This window comes from Vicia villosa, linkage group LG2 (genome assembly GCF_029867415.1).
Source record: "Vicia villosa cultivar HV-30 ecotype Madison, WI linkage group LG2, Vvil1.0, whole genome shotgun sequence".
Classification (NCBI taxonomy): domain Eukaryota; kingdom Viridiplantae; phylum Streptophyta; class Magnoliopsida; order Fabales; family Fabaceae; genus Vicia; species Vicia villosa.
The window spans coordinates 125,692,293-125,710,734 of record NC_081181.1 but is presented as its reverse complement, the minus strand read 5'-3'; the positions used below and the strand labels follow the sequence as shown (position 1 = coordinate 125,710,734).

At 36.2% G+C, this 18,442-nt stretch overlaps 1 protein-coding gene and 1 non-coding gene across 2 annotated transcripts; one reads left to right on the top strand and one right to left on the bottom strand.

Annotated features, from left to right (window-relative positions):
• The first annotated feature begins 16,841 nt into the window (after window positions 1-16,841).
• On the top strand, window positions 16,842-16,913 carry TRNAE-UUC (transfer RNA glutamic acid (anticodon UUC)). The gene has a single exon. It is a non-coding gene; the product is annotated as a tRNA-Glu (tRNA).
• Window positions 16,914-16,967: 54 nt separating this feature from the next.
• On the bottom strand, window positions 16,968-17,664 carry LOC131652018 (E3 ubiquitin-protein ligase RHA2B-like). The gene has a single exon (XM_058921781.1). The coding sequence runs from the start codon at window positions 17,442-17,444 to the stop codon at window positions 17,037-17,039; it is 408 nt and encodes a 135-aa protein (XP_058777764.1). The 5' UTR covers window positions 17,445-17,664; the 3' UTR covers window positions 16,968-17,036.
• Between the last annotated feature and the right edge of the window lie 778 nt (window positions 17,665-18,442).

Genomic DNA, 18,442 nt, shown 5'->3' with positions numbered 1-18,442 from the left:
CAATAGTTATTTCACACTATAGGCATCTCTGCATCCTAATTTTTCCATGAAGGAGCTATTGTTCCTTAGGTCATTCTCAAAGATCCAACACTTGATTCCTTCTTCAGCTCCATCTATTTCCATCGTCACATGCGTGAAATGTTCAATGTACGAATGCACACTCTCTTTTTCCCCTGTGTTATCCTAGTGAGGGAAGTTATTGTCACATGTTTCCTTTTTTGAGCTGTGAAATGAGCGATGAAGCTTTCACACAGATTGTTCCAAGAATAGATGCTGTTAGAACAAGATTTGTTCTGATCAATATTCTTAGTTTTGATGATAACAATGTATATGAATTTTGCTTGAGATAATGTGGTACTCTAATCCTATGCAATTTCCATTTCAGGAAATATATAAGGAGTATGCACAAAATCAGCGCAAGAAGCACTGACTCAGAAGGTTCAAGTATGCAACATCAGAACATGCTCTCGCAAGACATTAGAAGATGATCAAGCAGAATCAGAACATGGTCTATTGAAGCATCAGAAGAACTTGAGATCAGAAGCAGAAGCACTGAAGTTCTCATGGTAACACGCTAGAAGCACTTCAAGGTCAGAAGACAAGAAGATGCTCTGCACCAAGCATCGGATCAAATGTTGTTTACACAAACATCAGATCAGAAGCAAGTACAAGATGGCAGGCTACGCTGACTGACAAAAGGAACGTTAGAAGTTATTAAAGGCAACGTTAGTTACAGCAGGAAAAGCAAGGCTCGAGGTAGTTGACAAAAGAGTGAAACATTAAATGCAATGCTGTACGGATCACGCAACACATTAAATGCTCCCAAGGGTCATCTTCTCAAACGCCTATAAATAGAAGTTCTGATGAGAAGCTGAATACAACACTTTGCGCAAACATACAGAAACGCTGTCAAATTCAAAAGCTCTCAAACTTCATCTTCAACCTCACTTCATTACTGTTGTAATATCTTAGTGAGATTAAGCTTAAACTTAAGAGAAAAATCATAGTTGTGATAATAGCTTATTAAGAAGCATTGTAACTCTTATAAGAATTTGTTTACATTCATTTGTAAGAACTAGAGGAGATCAAGTTGTGATCGGATTCTCTAGAAAGTCTTAGAGGGTATCTAAGCATTGTGTTCCTAGAGTGATCAGGTTGTGATCAGAACACTCTAGAAGACTTAGAGGTTATCTAAGTGGAAAACCATTGTAATCTTGTGTGATTAGTGGATTAAATCCTCAGGTGAGGTAAATCACTCCAAGGGGGTGGACTGGAGTAGTTTAGTTTACAACGAACCAGGATAAAAATCATTGTGCAAATTGTTTTTATCTTAAGAGTTTTAAAACTACACTTATTCAACCCCCCCCCCCCCCCCCTTTCTAAGTGTTTTTCTATCCTTCAATTGGCATCAGAGCGCCGGTTCTAAGGTGCAAGCACTTAACCGTGTTTAGGAAAGATTCAGGAAGAGAAAAATGCTTAAGTCAAGATGGCTGGTGAAGATCCAACACCTACATCTACATTTGGCTCTGCTGAGCAATACAATGGAAATGGTAACAATGGTTATACTAGACCACCAGTATTTGATGGTGAAAACTTTGAATATTGGAAAGATAGACTTGAAAGTTACTTTCTTGGTCAAGATGGTGACTTATGGGATCTTCTGGTGGATGGTTACAAACATCCAGTGAAAGCTAGAGGAGTAAAGCTAACAAGACAAGAAATGAGTGATGATCAAAAGAAAGAATTCAAAAATCATCACAAGTGTAGGACTATTCTGCTGAATGCTATTTCTCATGTTGAATATGAGAAGATATCAAACATAGAAACTGCCTATGATATATATGAATCATTGAAAATGACTCATGAAGGAAATGCCCAAGTCAAGGAGACCAAAGCTCTTGCCTTGATCCAGAAATATGAAGCCTTCAAGATGGAGGATGATGAAAACATTGAGAAAATGTTCTCAAGATTTCAAATGCTAACTGCTGGATTAAGAGTTCTTGACAAGGGATACACCAAGGCTGATCATGTCAAGAAGATCATCAGAAGCTAGCCAAGAAGATGGGGTCCTATGGTGACTGCTTTCAAAATTGCCAAGAATCTGAATGAAGTCTCTCTTGAAGAATTGATCAGTGCCCTGAGGAGTCATGAAATAGAGCTGGATGCTAATGAACCTCAGAAGAAAGGTAAGTCTATTGCATTAAAATCTAATTATAAAAGATGCACTAACGCTTTTCAGGCTGAAGACCAAGATTCTGAAGAATCAGAATCAGAAGAAGAAGATGAACTGTCCATGATCTCCAGAAGGGTAAACCAACTCTGGAAAAGCAAGCATAGGAAGTTCAAGAACTTCAGAAGTTCTAAGAAGCTTGAAAAAGGAGAATCTTCTGGAGGCAGAAGATCTGACAAGAAGAAGGTCACATGCTATGAATGCAATGAGCCTGGTCACTACAAGAATGAGTGTCCAAAACTTCAGAAGGAGAATCCCAAGAAGAAGTTTCATAAGAAGAAAGGTCTTATGGCAACATGGGATGATTCAGATTCAGAATCAGAATCAGACTCTGAAGGCGAGCAGGCAAACATTGCACTAATGGCCACAGTTGATGATGGATCAGAATCTACATCAGAATCAGATTCTGAAGAGGTATTTTCTGAACTATCTAGAGAAGAGTTAGTTTCTAGTTTAACAGAACTTTTGGAACTCAAGGCTCATCTTAGAATCAAATACAAAAAGCTGAAAAAGCTATTTGATTCTCAAACTAAGAAGCTGGAAGTGGAAAATTCTGAACTGAAGGAAAAAGTTTTAAAATTATCCAAAGATATTGGATCTCCTTCTGAATCAGAAAAATCCATTCCTAGTCTCAATCATATTCTGAAAGAATATGACTCGAGCTTCAGAAAGTTCTTATCTAGAAGTATTGGCAGAAGTCATATTGCTTCTATGATATATGGTGTTTCTGGAAACAAAAGGATTGGTGTTGGCTATGAGGGTGATACCCCACACAAATTTGAACCTGTAGATGATATGAAAATCACATACAAGCCATTGTATGATCAGTTCAAATATGGCCACTCACATGATATTAGGCTCACTTCACATGCCAAAAGCTTTCATCCTACACACACTAAGAAGCATGTGACACAACCTAGAAAATATCATGCTGCTAAACCTAAAGAATATCATGCTGTACCTCCTGTTGTTTATTATGCTAAACCCAAGTTCAATCAGAACTTGAGGAAAACTAACAAGAAAGGACCCAAGAAGATATGGGTACCTAAGGAGAAGATAATTTTTGTTGCAGATATCCTTGGCAGCAAAAAAGACAAAGCACAACATGTCATGGTACCTGGACTCTGGGTGCTCGCGACACATGACGGGAAGAAAGTCTATGTTCCAAGACCTGGTGCTTAAGTCTGGTGGAGAAGTCAAGTTTGGAGGAGATTAGAAGGGCAAGATAATTGGCTCTGGAACCATAAGTATTGGTAACTCTCCTTCCATATCTAATGTACTTCTTGTAGAAGGATTAGCGTATAACTTATTGTCCATAAGTCAATTAAGTGACAATGGTTATGACATAATCTTCAATCAAAAGTCTTGCAAGGCTGTAAGTCAGAAGGATGGCTCAATCCTATTTACAGGCAAGAGAAAGAACAACATTTATAAGATTGATCTTTCTGATCTTGAGAAGCAAAAGGTGACTTGCCTTATGTCTGTTTCTGAAGAGCAATGAGTCTGGCACAGAAGATTAGGCCATGCTAGTTTGAGAAAGATTTCTCAGATTAACAAACTAAATCTGGTCAGAGGACTCCCAAATCTGAAATACAAATCAGATGCTCTTTGCGAAGCATGTCAGAAGGGCAAGTTCTCCAAACCTGCATTCAAATCTAAGAATGTTGTCTCTTCCTCTAGGCCGCTAGAACTTCTGCACATTGATCTGTTTGGACCAGTCAAAACAGCATCTGTCAGAGGTAAGAAATATGGATTAGTCATCGTAGATGATTATAGCCGCTGGACATGGGTAAAGTTCTTAAAACACAAGGATGAGTCTCATTCAGTGTTCTTTGAATTCTGCACTCAAATTCAATCTGAGAAGGAGTGCAAAATCATAAAGGTCAGAAGTGATCATGGTGGCGAATTTGAGAACAGATTCTTTGAGGAGTTCTTCAAAGAAAATGGTATTGCCCATGATTTCTCTTGCCCTAGAACTCCACAGCAAAATGGAGTTGTAGAGCGAAAGAATAGGACTCTACAAGAAATGGCCAGAACCATGATCAATGAAACCAATATGGCTAAGCACTTATGGGCAGAAGCAATAAATACTGCATGTTATATTCTGAATAGAATCTCTATAAGACATATTCTAAATAAGAATCCTTATGAATTGTGGAAGAACAGAAAGCCCAACATTTCATATTTTCATCCTTTTGGATGTGTTTGTTTCATTCTGAATACTAAAGATCATCTTGGTAAGTTTGATTCTAAGGCACAAAAGTGTTTCCTTCTTGGATATTCTGAACGCTCTAAAGGCTACAGAGTATACAATACTGAAACATTGGCTGTAGAAGAATTAATCAATATCATATTTGATGATAAGCTTGGTCTTGAAAAGCCAAAGCAGTTTGAGAATTTTGCAGATATATATATATTGATATATCAGAAGCTGAAGAACCAAGAAGCAAAGTATTAGAAGCTGAAGATCTCAGAAGCAAAGGATCAGAAGATCAAGTTGCTGCGTCTTTAGAGAATCTCAGAATTTCTGAAGAGCCAACGGTCAGAAGATCTTCTAGACTAACCTCTGCTCACTCAGAAGATGTCATTCTTGGAAAGAAGGATGATCCTATTAGAACAATAGCATTCCTTAAGAACAATGCAGAATGTCAATTAGGTCTTGTCTCTTTGATCGAGCCAACTTCTGTTGATCAAACTCTAGAAGATGCAGACTGGATAATTGCCATGCAAGAGGAACTAAATCAGTTTACAAGGAATGATGTATGGGATCTTGTTCCTAGACCAAAAGGATTTAACATCATTGGTACAAAGTGGGTCTTTAGAAACAAACTAAGCGAAAAGGGAGAAGTGGTAAGAAACAAAGCCAGACTGGTAGCTCAGGGCTATAGTCAGCAAGAAGGGATTGACTATACAGAATCCTTTGCACCAGTGGCCAGGTTAGAATCTATTCGCTTATTGATTTCCTTTGCCACTCAGCATAACATCACTCTATATCAGATGGATGTTAAGAGTGCCTTTTTAAATGGTTATATAGATGAGGAAGTCTATGTCCACCAACCTCCCGGTTTTGAAGACTCTAACTCTCCAGAACATGTTTTCAAACTAAATAAATCATTGTATGGATTAAAGCAAGCTCCTAGAGCTTGGTATGAAAGATTAAGTTCTTTCCTTCTGAACAATGGTTTCACTAGAGGACAAGTGGATACTACTCTTTTCTGTAAAACATTTAAGAAAGATATTTTAATTTGTCAAATTTATGTTGATGATATTATCTTTGGAACATCTAATGCTACACTTGGTAAGGAGTTTGCTAAGTCTATGCAGGCTGAATTCGAGATGAGCATGATGGGAGAACTCAAGTATTTTCTTGGGATTCAAATCAATCAAACTTCTGATGGAACATATGTTCATCAAACGAAGTATGTGTAAGAACTTCTGAAGAAGTTTAATCTTTCTGAAAGCAAAGAAGCCAAAACTCCTATGCATCCAACGTGTATCCTAGGTAAGGATGAGGTAAGTAAGAAGGTAGATCAGAAGTTGTACAGAGGTATGATTGGATCTCTTCTATATTTAACTGCTTCTAGACCTGACATTTTATTCAGTGTTTGTTTGTGTGCAAGATTCCAATCAGATCCTAGAGAATCTCACTTAACAGTTGTTAAGAGAATTCTGAGGTATCTGAAAGGTACTACTAATGTTGGTTTAGTCTACAGAAGATCTAAAGAGTACAACTTAGTAGGATTTTGTGATGCTGACTATGCTGGAGATAGAGTTGAAAGGAAAAGCACTTCTGGAAGTTGTCAATTTCTTGGAAGTCACCTGATCTCCTGGTACAGCAAGAAGCAAGCTACCATTGCCCTCTCAACAACATAAGCGGAATATGTTGCTGCTGCTGGTTGTAGCACACAGATGCTCTGGATGAAGAGTCAGTTAGAAGATTATCAGATATATGAGAGTAACATTCCTATCTTCTGTGATAATACTTCTGCTATATGTTTATCTAAGAATCCTATCTTACATTCCAAATCTAAACATATTGAGATTAAACATCATTTCATTAGGGACTATGTTCAGAAGGGTGTTCTTTCTTTAAACTTTGTGGATACAGACCATCAATGGGCTGATATCTTTACAAAACCCCTTGCTGAAGATAGGTTTAAGTTCATTCTGAAGAATATCAGTATGGATTTATGCCCAGAATGAGAAGATGAGAAGTTCTGATGTATGGATTAGTTCTGAAATGATCTTGTGTTATCTTCTTATAAGAAGTTCTGATGGTGATCAATTAGAAGTTCCGATTCAGCCATCTCTGACGTTTCATTATCTAAGTTGATTCAGAAATTCCTTTAAAGCAAAACAGCTGTCACCAGCTTTCCAGAAAATGAACACATGTTCACTCTTTTTGGACAAGCATGCATACAGTTGAGGAGACGCCGCCCTAGGTAACTGTGCAAATCATTTCAAATTTCGCATTATCTCTTCTAACGTCATCTCTCATTAAATGCATTTGATTCCATGTTTTCTGTAATCATATTCATTCAAACACGTATTGCATTTCATTTCAAATCCGTTTCTTTATATACTCATCTCCTCATTCACTTCATCTTTTTTTTACTCTCTCTCTCCTCATTCATCTCTCTCTTTCTATTTTTTCTCATTGTTTGCATAAACCCTAGTTCGTAACCGAATCTCAGTGAATCTCCATGCTATCCTCATCAAATTCTTCAAAGATAGAAGAAATGTCTTCTGCTCATCTTGTTCATCGCAAGTATGGTTATGTCCCTTTGAAGACTTGTTCTATTCCTTCAACTGAACTGGAAGTCCTGTGTGAATCTTCAGTAGATTTTGAAAATCTAAGAATACATGGTTTCAACCCTACTACTGAGACAATGGCACAAGGCTGGTCAAACTACCTTGATAGATTGGTTGGACCAATTTATCCTGCTTTAGTAACAGATTTCTGGGCTCATGCAACGGTTACCCCAACTGCAATCATCTCCTTCGTGTTAGGGCATGAAGTTGTGATAACTGAGAAGTTAATCAGAAAGTTGTACAATCTAGATGACGAAGAAGGAAGCACAGGTGCTCTTCCTGGTAGAGTTGATTGGACAACAGTCGAGAGACAAATATCTAATCTTTGTGGTATTTCATCTCATCAAACTGGTTTGTTGAAGCCGTTCTACAAAGTTTGGGGTGAGATTATTCTAGGATCTCTCTATCATAGAAAGAGATCTTTTACCTCAACATACATCAATCCGAATCAGAAGTATGCTCTCTTCTGCATTGGAAGAGGGATTGAAGTCAACATCTCAAACATTCTATTTCAGAATTTGAAAACATATATTGAAGAGTCACGAGATGAAGAACGCAAGAAGTTTCCATACCTCAAGAAGAATGATGTTCCCTTCGCCAGAGTGATTTCAGACATTCTGATAGAAAGTGACATGTTGGAACCTCTGAGAACTGTTGGAACGTCAAGGTTCTCTAGTGTCATTCAAGGACATGTTATGAATGGTTTTGATCTTCAAAGGATGCGTCTGATTGAGAAGGTAACTTCTGCTCCAAGAATATTTCCAGATATTCTGACCAGAAGGGTTCCTGTTGAAGGCTTTGCTCCCTTGTTCAAAGAAGAGCTTAACAAGTCTGTTAAGCGTTATTTGAAAACTTCTGTAATAGCTCAATCTTCTGTTGTTCCTGCATGGATTCGAGGAAGAGTTCTTCCTTCTCTGGCTGAGCTGCAGCAGAAGGAACAAAAGAAGAAAGAAGCAAGACTCAAGAGAAAAGCTTTAGAAGAAGAAGCTAAGCAAGCTAAGAAGCAGAAGATTACTTATGATCCTCTCAAAGTAAATTCCAAAGAATATCGAGAGAAGCGCATCAGGGATTCTTTCCGTGCTTTAAGAACTGATAGTTCCTCTCAGCAAAAGCCTCCTTCTTCTGAACCTCAAAATACTCTCATCATCCCAAACAGTATCCAACCACCTCCTTCTCCTGTTATTCTTAATCCCCTGCAACTAAATGTCTTTCCCCCAACATCTTCTGATATCCCCTCTTCATCTACCCTCACCACAGAATCTCCACTTTCTTTAACCCTTTCCTTACGTGACAGAGAATCCAACCCTTATTCTCTTCTTTACCCTGACTATTGCTTCACCTTTAACCCTCCTGAACCCACCATTCCTATTGACTTTGCTTTGTTCAATTTAAAGTTCAGAAATAGAATGGAAGTTTTGAGAGCTACTTATGACTCCAAGCTGGATCATGCTGCTACTCGAAGCTTATGGAATCGCTTTAGAAGGGAATTTTGGAATGATGCACTGAAAATCCAGAGGAGATGTGTTGCTGAAGCATCTGGATCTTCTGGTTACTACTTGGATCTTGATGATGGCAAGTACTATCATCAAATCAGAAGCTGGAGACCTCTTGAGGAGAAGATGTTCACTGATGAGTTGGAAGATGAACCATGTCTGACTATGGTTGTTTGGAAGCCTCAATCTCCGGTTCTGACCGGAGATTTTCAATGGCTATTCAACTGGCTAAGAATGAATCCTTCTGAGGAAGCACCAGATATGGCCATTCCTGAAGTTGTCTACCCTTCAGAAGTTGCTGCTCCCATTCCTCCAAAGAATCTGGCTGAGATTCTTCAAGCTCTGGAGAATGAAGATTCTGAGATCCCTGATCCAGAATATGCTGAAGTTGTTTCTGAGTCAGACTCAGATGTTGAGATGGAAGATGCTGAGAATCATCCTGCTAAAGATGATATTCTCACTCTGGATGCTGCTGTTGGTAATGCTATCCCTCTGAATGATAGCAATGCATCTTCTTCTGCTGAACCCTCCGTTCTGGTGAACGCTATCAAGGCTATTCAACAGAATCAAGATGTTCTTGCTTCTCGCTTGGACAAGCATGATGTAGCACATGAAGAGTTCAGAAACTTCATGAAGGAACAGAAGGAAAGCAATGCTGGGATTCATGACCTTCTGGCCAAAATAGTTTCCAAACTAGGCTAGTCGTAGTCTTTTGTGTCTTAGTTGTCTCCTTATTCTTGCATCTGTTTCTTTGCATCTCCCTTGTATCCTCTGATTAATTCTGATGAATGAAATCTTTTATCTTCTCTCATATTGTTTGTTTTTAATCTGAATCTTTTATGCTTTTTGATGTTATGACAAAAAGGGGGAGAAAATGTGATAAATGATTTGATTTATATTATCAGTTGCTGGGAGTAAGTCTCCACATTTCTAACAGAATTTGCAAGTTTTATGTCTTTGAGTGTTTTGCAGGATTGAAGACATTCTAAAAAGCTCAACATGAGAAGAAAAGACATGGGGAAAAGCAATTCTATATAGAAACAAGCTCATGGAAATTGAAGCAAGCTTAGTGCTGTGAAGCTTCAAGATCAGAAGCAAGAAGGAAGAATGTTCTGATATTCTTGTGATAGAATATGCTCTAACACATTCTTACTCCTTATATGTTCTGATACATTTTTTTATATGTGCTATGATACATATTTTATGTTCTGATGCATTTTATGTGTTCTGATACATAGTATATGCTCTGAAACATATTTTATGTTCTGATTCATTCATGCTCTGACTTTTGTCGTTTAGTTTGTTCTGAAACATTTCAGGATGTAGAGATGCTCTGATAATGCTCTGGTACATTCAACAATGTTCTGATACAATCTAGCATGCAATGATTCAAGAAGAAATTCAAAGCTCTGAAGCTGTCTTATGGAAGCAAGAAGCAGAAGCTCTGAATGTTCTGAAGTTCTAAGCATATGTGATCGTCTCAACTGAAATGGAAAATACTCAGGGAAGTCCTTTATTTATAAATTTCTTCCAGTATTTATTTCACGGGGAGATTATTTATCTCAGGGGGAGATTGTTAACCTAAGGGGGAGACATATTGACACACTATGTTTATATGCTTATGCTATAACTGTGTAATTGTCTTTAGCCGTCAGATATTCTGATTGCAAATTCATATCATTTATATATGTTTTTGTCATCATCAAAAAGGGGGAGATTGTTGGAACAAGATTTGTTCTGATCAATATTCTTAGTTTTGATGATAATAATGTATATGAATTTTTCTTGAGATAATGTGGTACTCTAATCCTATGCAATTTCCATCTCAGGAAATATATAAGGAGTATGCACAAAATCAGCGCAAGAAGCACTAACTCAGAAGGTTCAAGTATGCAACATCAGAACATGCTCTCGCAAGACATCAGAAGATGATCAAGCAGAATCAGAACATGGTCTATTGAAGCATCAGAAGAACTTGAGATCAGAAGCAGAAGCACTGAAGTTCTCATGGTATCACGCTAGAAGCACTTCAAGGTCAGAAGACAAGAAGATGCTCTGCACCAAGCTGTTTGACTCTGATGATATTCAAACGCTGTTTACACAAACATCAGATCAGAAGCAAGTACAAGATGGCAGGCTACGCTGACTGACAAAAGGAACGTTAGAAGCTATTAAAGGCAACGTCAGTTACAGCAGGAAAAGCAAGGCTCGAGGTAGTTGACAAAAGAGTGAAACATTAAATGCAATGCTGTACGGATCACGCAACGCATTAAATGCTCCTAATGGTCATCTTCTCAAACGCCTATAAATAGAAGTTCTGATGAGAAGCTGAATACAACACTTTGCGCAAACATACAGAAACGCTGTCAAATTCAAAAGCTCTCAAACTTCATCTTCAACATCACTTCATTACTGTTGTAATATCTTAGTGAGATTAAGCTTAAACTTAAGAGAAAAATCACAGTTGTGATAATATCTTATTAAGAAGCAATGTAACTCTTATAAGAATTTTTTTACATTCATTTGTAAGAACTAGAGGAGATCAAGTTGTGATCGGATTCTCTAGAAAGTCTTAAAGGGTATCTAAGCATTGTGTTCCTAGAGTGATCAGGTTGTGATCATAATACTCTAGAAGACTTAGAGGTTATCTAAGTGGAAAACCATTGTAATCTTGTGTGATTAGTGGATTAAATCCTCAGGTGAGGTAAATCACTCCAAGGGGGTGGACTGGAGTAGTTTAGTTAACAACGAACCAGGGTAAAAATCATTGTGCAAATTATTTTTATCTTAAGAGTTTTAAAACTACACTTATTCAAACCCCCCCTTGTTTTTCTATCCTTCAGATGCTCCCGTTCGACAAAGCTTTAAACCAAAGTTTAGCAGATCTCTATAGTGTAACTAAGAATAGTTTGCATTTTGCTACCTCGTTAGTGTGGAAGTAGTTCAGGTGGTCATCAACGTGTTGTATATGCTCGTCGGGATCTCCTTTCCCATCATACTCCTTTAGCTTTGAAGGTTTTTTGAGCAAATCGGGTATTTGGTTCTCCAAGATACAGGCACAAAAGGCATGTTTCTACGGATTGTTCACTAAAGGTTTCTTTATGTCTCTTTCCCTTTTGGTGATTTTGAGGCTTCAGAGAAGCGTCTCTCTATGATGCGGATGGCTCGGTGACGATAATTCAGCTTCACTTAGAAACGGCTTCTTGCATTGTGTTCCCCTTTGGATTTGCATCGTGTTAGCTTCCTTCTAGACAAATTAATCTTTCATCGATTGCTTGTGAGTTTTGTTGCCGAACTATGTTATCCATATTGTTCATCAACTCGCTTGCATCTTGCATTTCGACCCTAGCTTGTAACAACTAAAAACCAGATAGAGCTTCCGGTCTTGAGTTTAATGGTGGTTGTGAAGGCCTGAGCGAAGGTTATCCTTGTTGGAATGGCGAAGCATTTCCTATGATCTAAGAAGGATAGATAAGATCTTGATGTAATTGTGTTCTCACAACGAATTCATTCACACCACCTTAAGAAAGAGGCAACGGATCTCCTGCGGCTTGAGCAACAACACCACCAGTGAGTGTTTCTCACTAAGAGGTGGAGCGAGTGACTTTAGATCCAGCCATTGCCGGAAAATCTAAAGATTAGAGATTTGAAAATTTTGAAACCTGAAGTTGATCTATTATTAGAGTAGATTGAAAATAGAAGATTTGAGATTCGATCTCAGGAACTCTGGACTAATAGTTTGAGAAAGCTTAAAATCGATGAATCATAGTAGGATTATTCAATCATGGAAAATGCAGGAATCCAAAGTCGAATTCCATAGATGGAGCCACTATTCAGTTATAGAACCACAAGTGATCATTGAATGAAAGTTGTGAGATACAAAAAATGACTTGAGCTTCTGATGCGATGGAGGAAGGGTTGATCGATAAGGTTAGAAACCCAACACCCAAGTCAGTATATGAAGGAATGAGTGAATGTAGTTTGAATTTGAATTGTATACCTAGAGAATGATGTGGTATCCATTTATATAGTAAGGAAATAGTAACAACTTACTACCCTTCATGCGTAAGACACGGGGAGCCATTAGATGTATGTTGGACTCTGATCTCCTACGCTCATCGACAGGGTAACACCCATATGCTGCATGTGATTTGTTGAATTATTACCTATTATGGATCGTGGTCATTGGCCTTTCTAGCCGTCCCAGAATAGGTGGAGATAGTCCAAAAAGGAATATTCGATAAAATAAACATATTCCTCGATTATGGATGGCCTGGCTTTCGGGGATATTGAAGCTAAGGATTTTGTGGTGGCTTGGAGTAAACTAGTTCCTTTAAAAGTATCAGTATTAATTTGGAGGCTTTGGAAAAATAAACTTCCGACTAGAGATAATTTAATCAAAACAGGCATCTTGGACGTTCCTCAAAATTCATGCTCGTTTGCCTATGGAAAAGAGGAGAGTGCGGTGCACTTGTTCTCTGAATGTCTGATAGATTTAGTGGCTTAGAGCGAGATCCTAAAATGGATGAATTTTTCTACCGCATTTCATAATTATGCTTTGCATAACTTATAATAGTTTTGAGGTTTTTCTAACGATGTTAGGTTAATTTAGGACAAGTTATGTGCAATTTGGTTCGTGTGCATTTGGTTTGTGTGAAGTAGGCGAAATGAGAAAATTTTCAAGAAGGAACGAGATGAAGTAACATTTATCAATGACATCAAGTTGACATATTGGAAGTGGCTTAAAAGTAAAGGTGGAAATTTCAATTACACTCTCAAACAATGGATAACAAACTCAAATGAGTGCTTCAAATGCAAAAATTAAAGGCTAAAGTGGTTGTTATGATGAATCAATCCTCTAAAAGTTCAAGGAGCAATTTGAAGGATGTTTGTTATGATATGTGTTGGCCTTGTAATCTGTGTGTACGCGGTTATGTAATTTTTTGGGATGGTAGGGAATTCTGATATATAGTAGATTCTTTTATGGTGTTCTATACTAGTTTTGGAGTTAGGTAGTGGTGGCATTTGCTTGGCGTTGTAGTGTTGTTTTACCATTTTAATGAATTATTAATGTTATTTTTTCTGCTTTACTCTTGATAATTCATTATTATCCTTTTTCAATTCTATAAATTTATGTTTTCCATATAATTAATGAAAGACAATTTTGTAAAATCCTTCATTTTTTTTCAAAATGATTATTTTTCTTAATACGTGTGAATTTTAAAATAAATTAAGATAGTATAATGTTTGTCTATATGCATTTAATATTGTTTTACTCTTTCATGATATATCTTTAATAGTGATGATTCACACTCAGATGTTTCTTTTGTGGCCACTTGCATATTGTTTATGCGAGTAAATAACAAAATGATAGTAGTTAAAGAGTTTGAGAACGAAGAGAGTAAACGATTGAGAAAAAGTGATCAAGAATAGTTTATTTTCTTGTTTAATCATTGATATTTAGATTAAGTAAAGTTAACATTGTACTATAAAACAACAACAACAACAACCAATACTTATCCCATTAAGTGAGGTCGGCTACATGGATCAACATTTGCCGTAATGTTTTATCTAGGATCTTGCTTTTATCCAAATCGTCAATATCAAGAACTTTCTTAGTAACTTCTCTTATAGTATTTCTAGGTATTCCTCTTCCTTTAGTTATTTGACTTCTCTATCTAGTCTACACTCCTTACCATAAAATCTATAAGTCTTCTCTATATATACCCAAACCACCTAAGTCTATTTCCCACAATCTTCTCTACTACAGACGCTACCCCAACACTCTCTCAAATATTTTCATTTATAATCTTATCATGTTGAGTCTTACCACACATACAATGCAAAATCTCATCTCTTCTACACTTACTTTGTTCTCATGTTGATTCTTAATTGCCCAATATTATGTCTCGCACAACATCGCAGGTCTTACTGTAGTCTGATAGAATATTCCCTTCAGCTTGAATGGTACCATTGCATCAAATTAAACACCTGAAGACATTTTTCCTTTCATCCACACATCTTGAATTCAATGGTGTACATCCCCTTTTATTTTTCCATCATTTTGAATTACGGACTCAAGATATTTAAACTGTGTGACTTGAGGAATTATATGGTCTCCAACTTTCACCTCTAGGTTAGAAACGCTTATTCTTTTGTTAAACTTACATTTCATACTCCGTCTTACTTTTTCTTAGGCAAAAACCATACATTTTTAAAACTCGTCTCCATGTCTCCAACCTCTCATTTAAGTCCTCCTCAACTCCCCAAGAAGGACTATATCATCTTCAAAAAGCATAATTCTCGATGCTAGCTCTTGGATGTGTTTTGTGAGTACATCAAAAATTAAGATAAAAAGATAAGGTCTTAAGGTTGAACAATGATCAAACCTATTGTAATGGGAAAATCGTATGTCTCTCCATCCTATGTATTCACACTAGTTGATACCCCCTTCAAACATATCTTAGACAGCTCGAATATATGCAACCCTAAGCCCTTTCTTCTCTAGGGATTTCCATAAAATCTCTTTAGGCACTCTATCATACGCCTTCTCCGAGTCAAAAAATTAAGTGCATGTCTTATTAGTCCATCTGATACTGCTCCATCACACACTGTAATAGATAGCTCGCTTTCATAACCGACCTTCCAAGCATAAAACTAAATTAATTCTCGGTGACTTGAGTCTCTTTTCTTAATATATGTTCAAACTCTCTTTTCGATAACATCATGGTATGACTCATAAGTTTAATCTCCCTATAATTTGCATTACTTTGTATATCCCTCTTGATCTTATAGATTGGAACTAAAATGCTTCTTCTCCATTCATCTGACATGTGCTTTGACCTCATAATTTCATTCAAGAGTTTGGTGAGCCACTTAATACGTCTATCTCCAAAAAAATTCCACACTTCAATAGGTATATTATCTTGCACAACCTCCTTATTGTTGCTCATTCTTTTTGGGTGCGTTTGATTTGCTAAAAAACGAGGTACTGGACAGGACAACTTTTTTGTACTCTGTTTGATGCAGAAACTAATCATGGTACTGGACAAAAAATATGGCAAGGTACTGGACAAAATCATAATTTTTTGTCCCCCACTAAACCATGGGACAACTTTTTGTCCTGTACTGTCTAGTACTATTCTGTCCAGTACTTCATAATTTACAAATCAAACGCACCCTTTAACTCTTTATCTACCTCTTGTTTCTGAATTTAACAATAGTAATTATAGTTTTAATCCTCTTCTCTAATGTTGAACCTTCTAGAATTTGTTTAGCCACTTTTCTAATCTCTTCGGCCATCTTATTCCACATATCATTTACACTTCCTTGTGGTTGTTCAAACCCTTCAAAATCTTATGTTAGAAAATTCCTTACTTTCCACCTTTTAATTGTCACAACTTGATCTATGACACTCTCATGTGACTTCTTCTCTTGGCTCTTCCTTTTATTCTTACTTCCATAACCAAAATTTTATGTTGGAGAGTCAAGTTCTCTTCCAGAACAACTTTACAATAGAAACAAATCTTCCTAACTGACTTATTGATAAGAAAGGAATCTATATGAGAACATGTCACCCCATTTTTATGTAGATTATCATCTCTTTTCATAAACATGTATTTGTTATTGTAAGATCCAAAGTCTACGAAAACTCCAAGATGGATTTACCATCCGTATTCACCTCCCCTAGACCAAACCTCCATAACCGCTCTCAAAACCCCTATATACTATCTCCATATTCATTAAGATCTCCTCCTAAAAAAAATCTTCTCTCGTCGGATATTTCTTAAAGTAAGCTTTCTTAATTCTCTCAAAATTCTCTCAATAATTCAATCTGAAATGTATAAGCACTAATACAAAGAAGAAGAAAATATTCTTCCCTAAATATTGAAATATTATTTTTACAAATTTATATTTTATATCTCCATTTCTATTTAAATTCAAAACAATTGTCACATTTTTTTTAACTATATTATATTTTTAAATTAGTACAGAATAGAAGGTATCACATTTCCATCAGTTTTCTATACTCAATATGTGTAATTTGCTTTTGTATTAGCATATTAGCTAATAAGCTCTCATAGTATAAAAATGTTATTTTAGAAATTAATACTAACCGATTTGAATATACACGAAAAAGTACTAAAACATTAATTTAGACAGATAGTTTAATATGAAATAAATATGATTCTGTTTCTCTTAAAGGTTAAATGTTGGATAGATCTCTTAAGCAATAGCATTTCATATGTTTAAGAAATTAATATAGCATTTATATATATTTACAACTTCGAGACAATAACAACAAATCCATTGTCGTCCAGCGGTTAGGATATCTGGCTTTCACCCAGGAGACCCGGGTTCGATTCCCGGCAATGGAACTTTTTTAATTTGTATTAAAAAAGTAAAAAAGTAAAAATTTCTTAATACAAGTGTTCAAGCAAAGTCGCTGATTATAGCGAAACCAGAAAATTTTCTTTTCTGAAAATTCAAAATCATTACATTTACATACCAGCTATATGAAAAGAAGAAAACCATATTAGCATCTCTTCAGAAAACATTTCAGCACGATGAGACTTTTCTTCAGCTCCCATTGGAAACCGACACAATGGACATGTTTTATGATGACCCTTTAGCCAACTATTCACACAAACCTTATGAAATTCGTGCGAACAAGGAAGCACACGAATTTCATCTTTGTTGTTTAACATAGACAAGCACACACAACACAATCCAACATCATTGGATGTTGTTGTTTTTGTTGTTGAAGATTCTGATGATTGTTGGTTGATTTTGTTTGGGAGAATTGATGTAGTGGCAACAAGGTATGGTAAAGTTGCATCATTGTTTGTGTGTGCTTCTTCTAGGCCAATAAAATTGAAGATAAGTGATACAAAGGCTTTGAGTGTCATATTGATTTTTGAAGGGTAAGCATTGCTATTAGAGAGAACCTTATTAAGAAACTGAGATGCTACTAATGGATGTTATTGGCACAATTATAGGATTGTTTAGTCATTGTTTGTGTTGTTTTGCTTGGTTTGGAAGGGTGGTTAGATGTTTGTGTGAAAGTTTCTATGGTCCATAGATAGTGTGGTTACACCAACACAAGAGTGTTACTCTTGACCTATATATATAAACTATTGGATGCCTAACTTCTTTATAGTATCTATTGTTATGTATGTATGTATTCATGTGCTAAATTATAAGTACTTTTTAACCTTATTACCCTTATTCCTTTCTTTTACTTTCTTAAATGTGTGTTAGAAAATGACAATTACATAAATAAATTTGAATTATTTTATATGATTAGTTTTTTACATTTACACATTGTTCAGTTAAATCCTAGTAGATGACTTTAAGACTTTGTTTGAATTGATGAAATTGGACAAAATAGAATGATATAGGACGGAATGAAGTAGTGTTTTATTATTTGGATGATTTAAAATCGGATGGAACAATACAGAATGAAGAGGTCTGGACTCCAATTCATTTCATTATTTACCACTATATGTCTTATTTTTGATTTGGGCAGAATGAAAAACTTACATCGTTCCTTTCTAAATTTTCTAAACGATGAAATCTTCATTCTGGTCCGTTCTATTTCGCTCCACTACTTTTCATTTGGTTTCAGGAGACAACTTGATTGTTCTTGAATTTGAAAGAGTATCATAAATGGCATGATGTGTTTAAATTGTGCACTACACGCAAAATAAAATAGAAGATAGACTTCATCTGACAACTATGCTAATCTAAAGATATGTTATCATTTTGAATTTATCTTTTCCAGTTCATACTCTTTACTCAAGTATATCTTAAATATCTTGAATCATTTTTCTCTTCCACAGTTTAGATGATTTCAAATTAAGTTACTGGCAGATCGTTTGTGTAAAACGTTAAAAGGGAATGAAGA

Excerpts from the sequence above, each read along its gene's own strand:
- LOC131652018 (XM_058921781.1), bottom strand. The coding sequence starts at position 17,444 with ATGACACTCAAAGCCTTTGTATCACTTATCTTCAATTTTATTGGCCTA.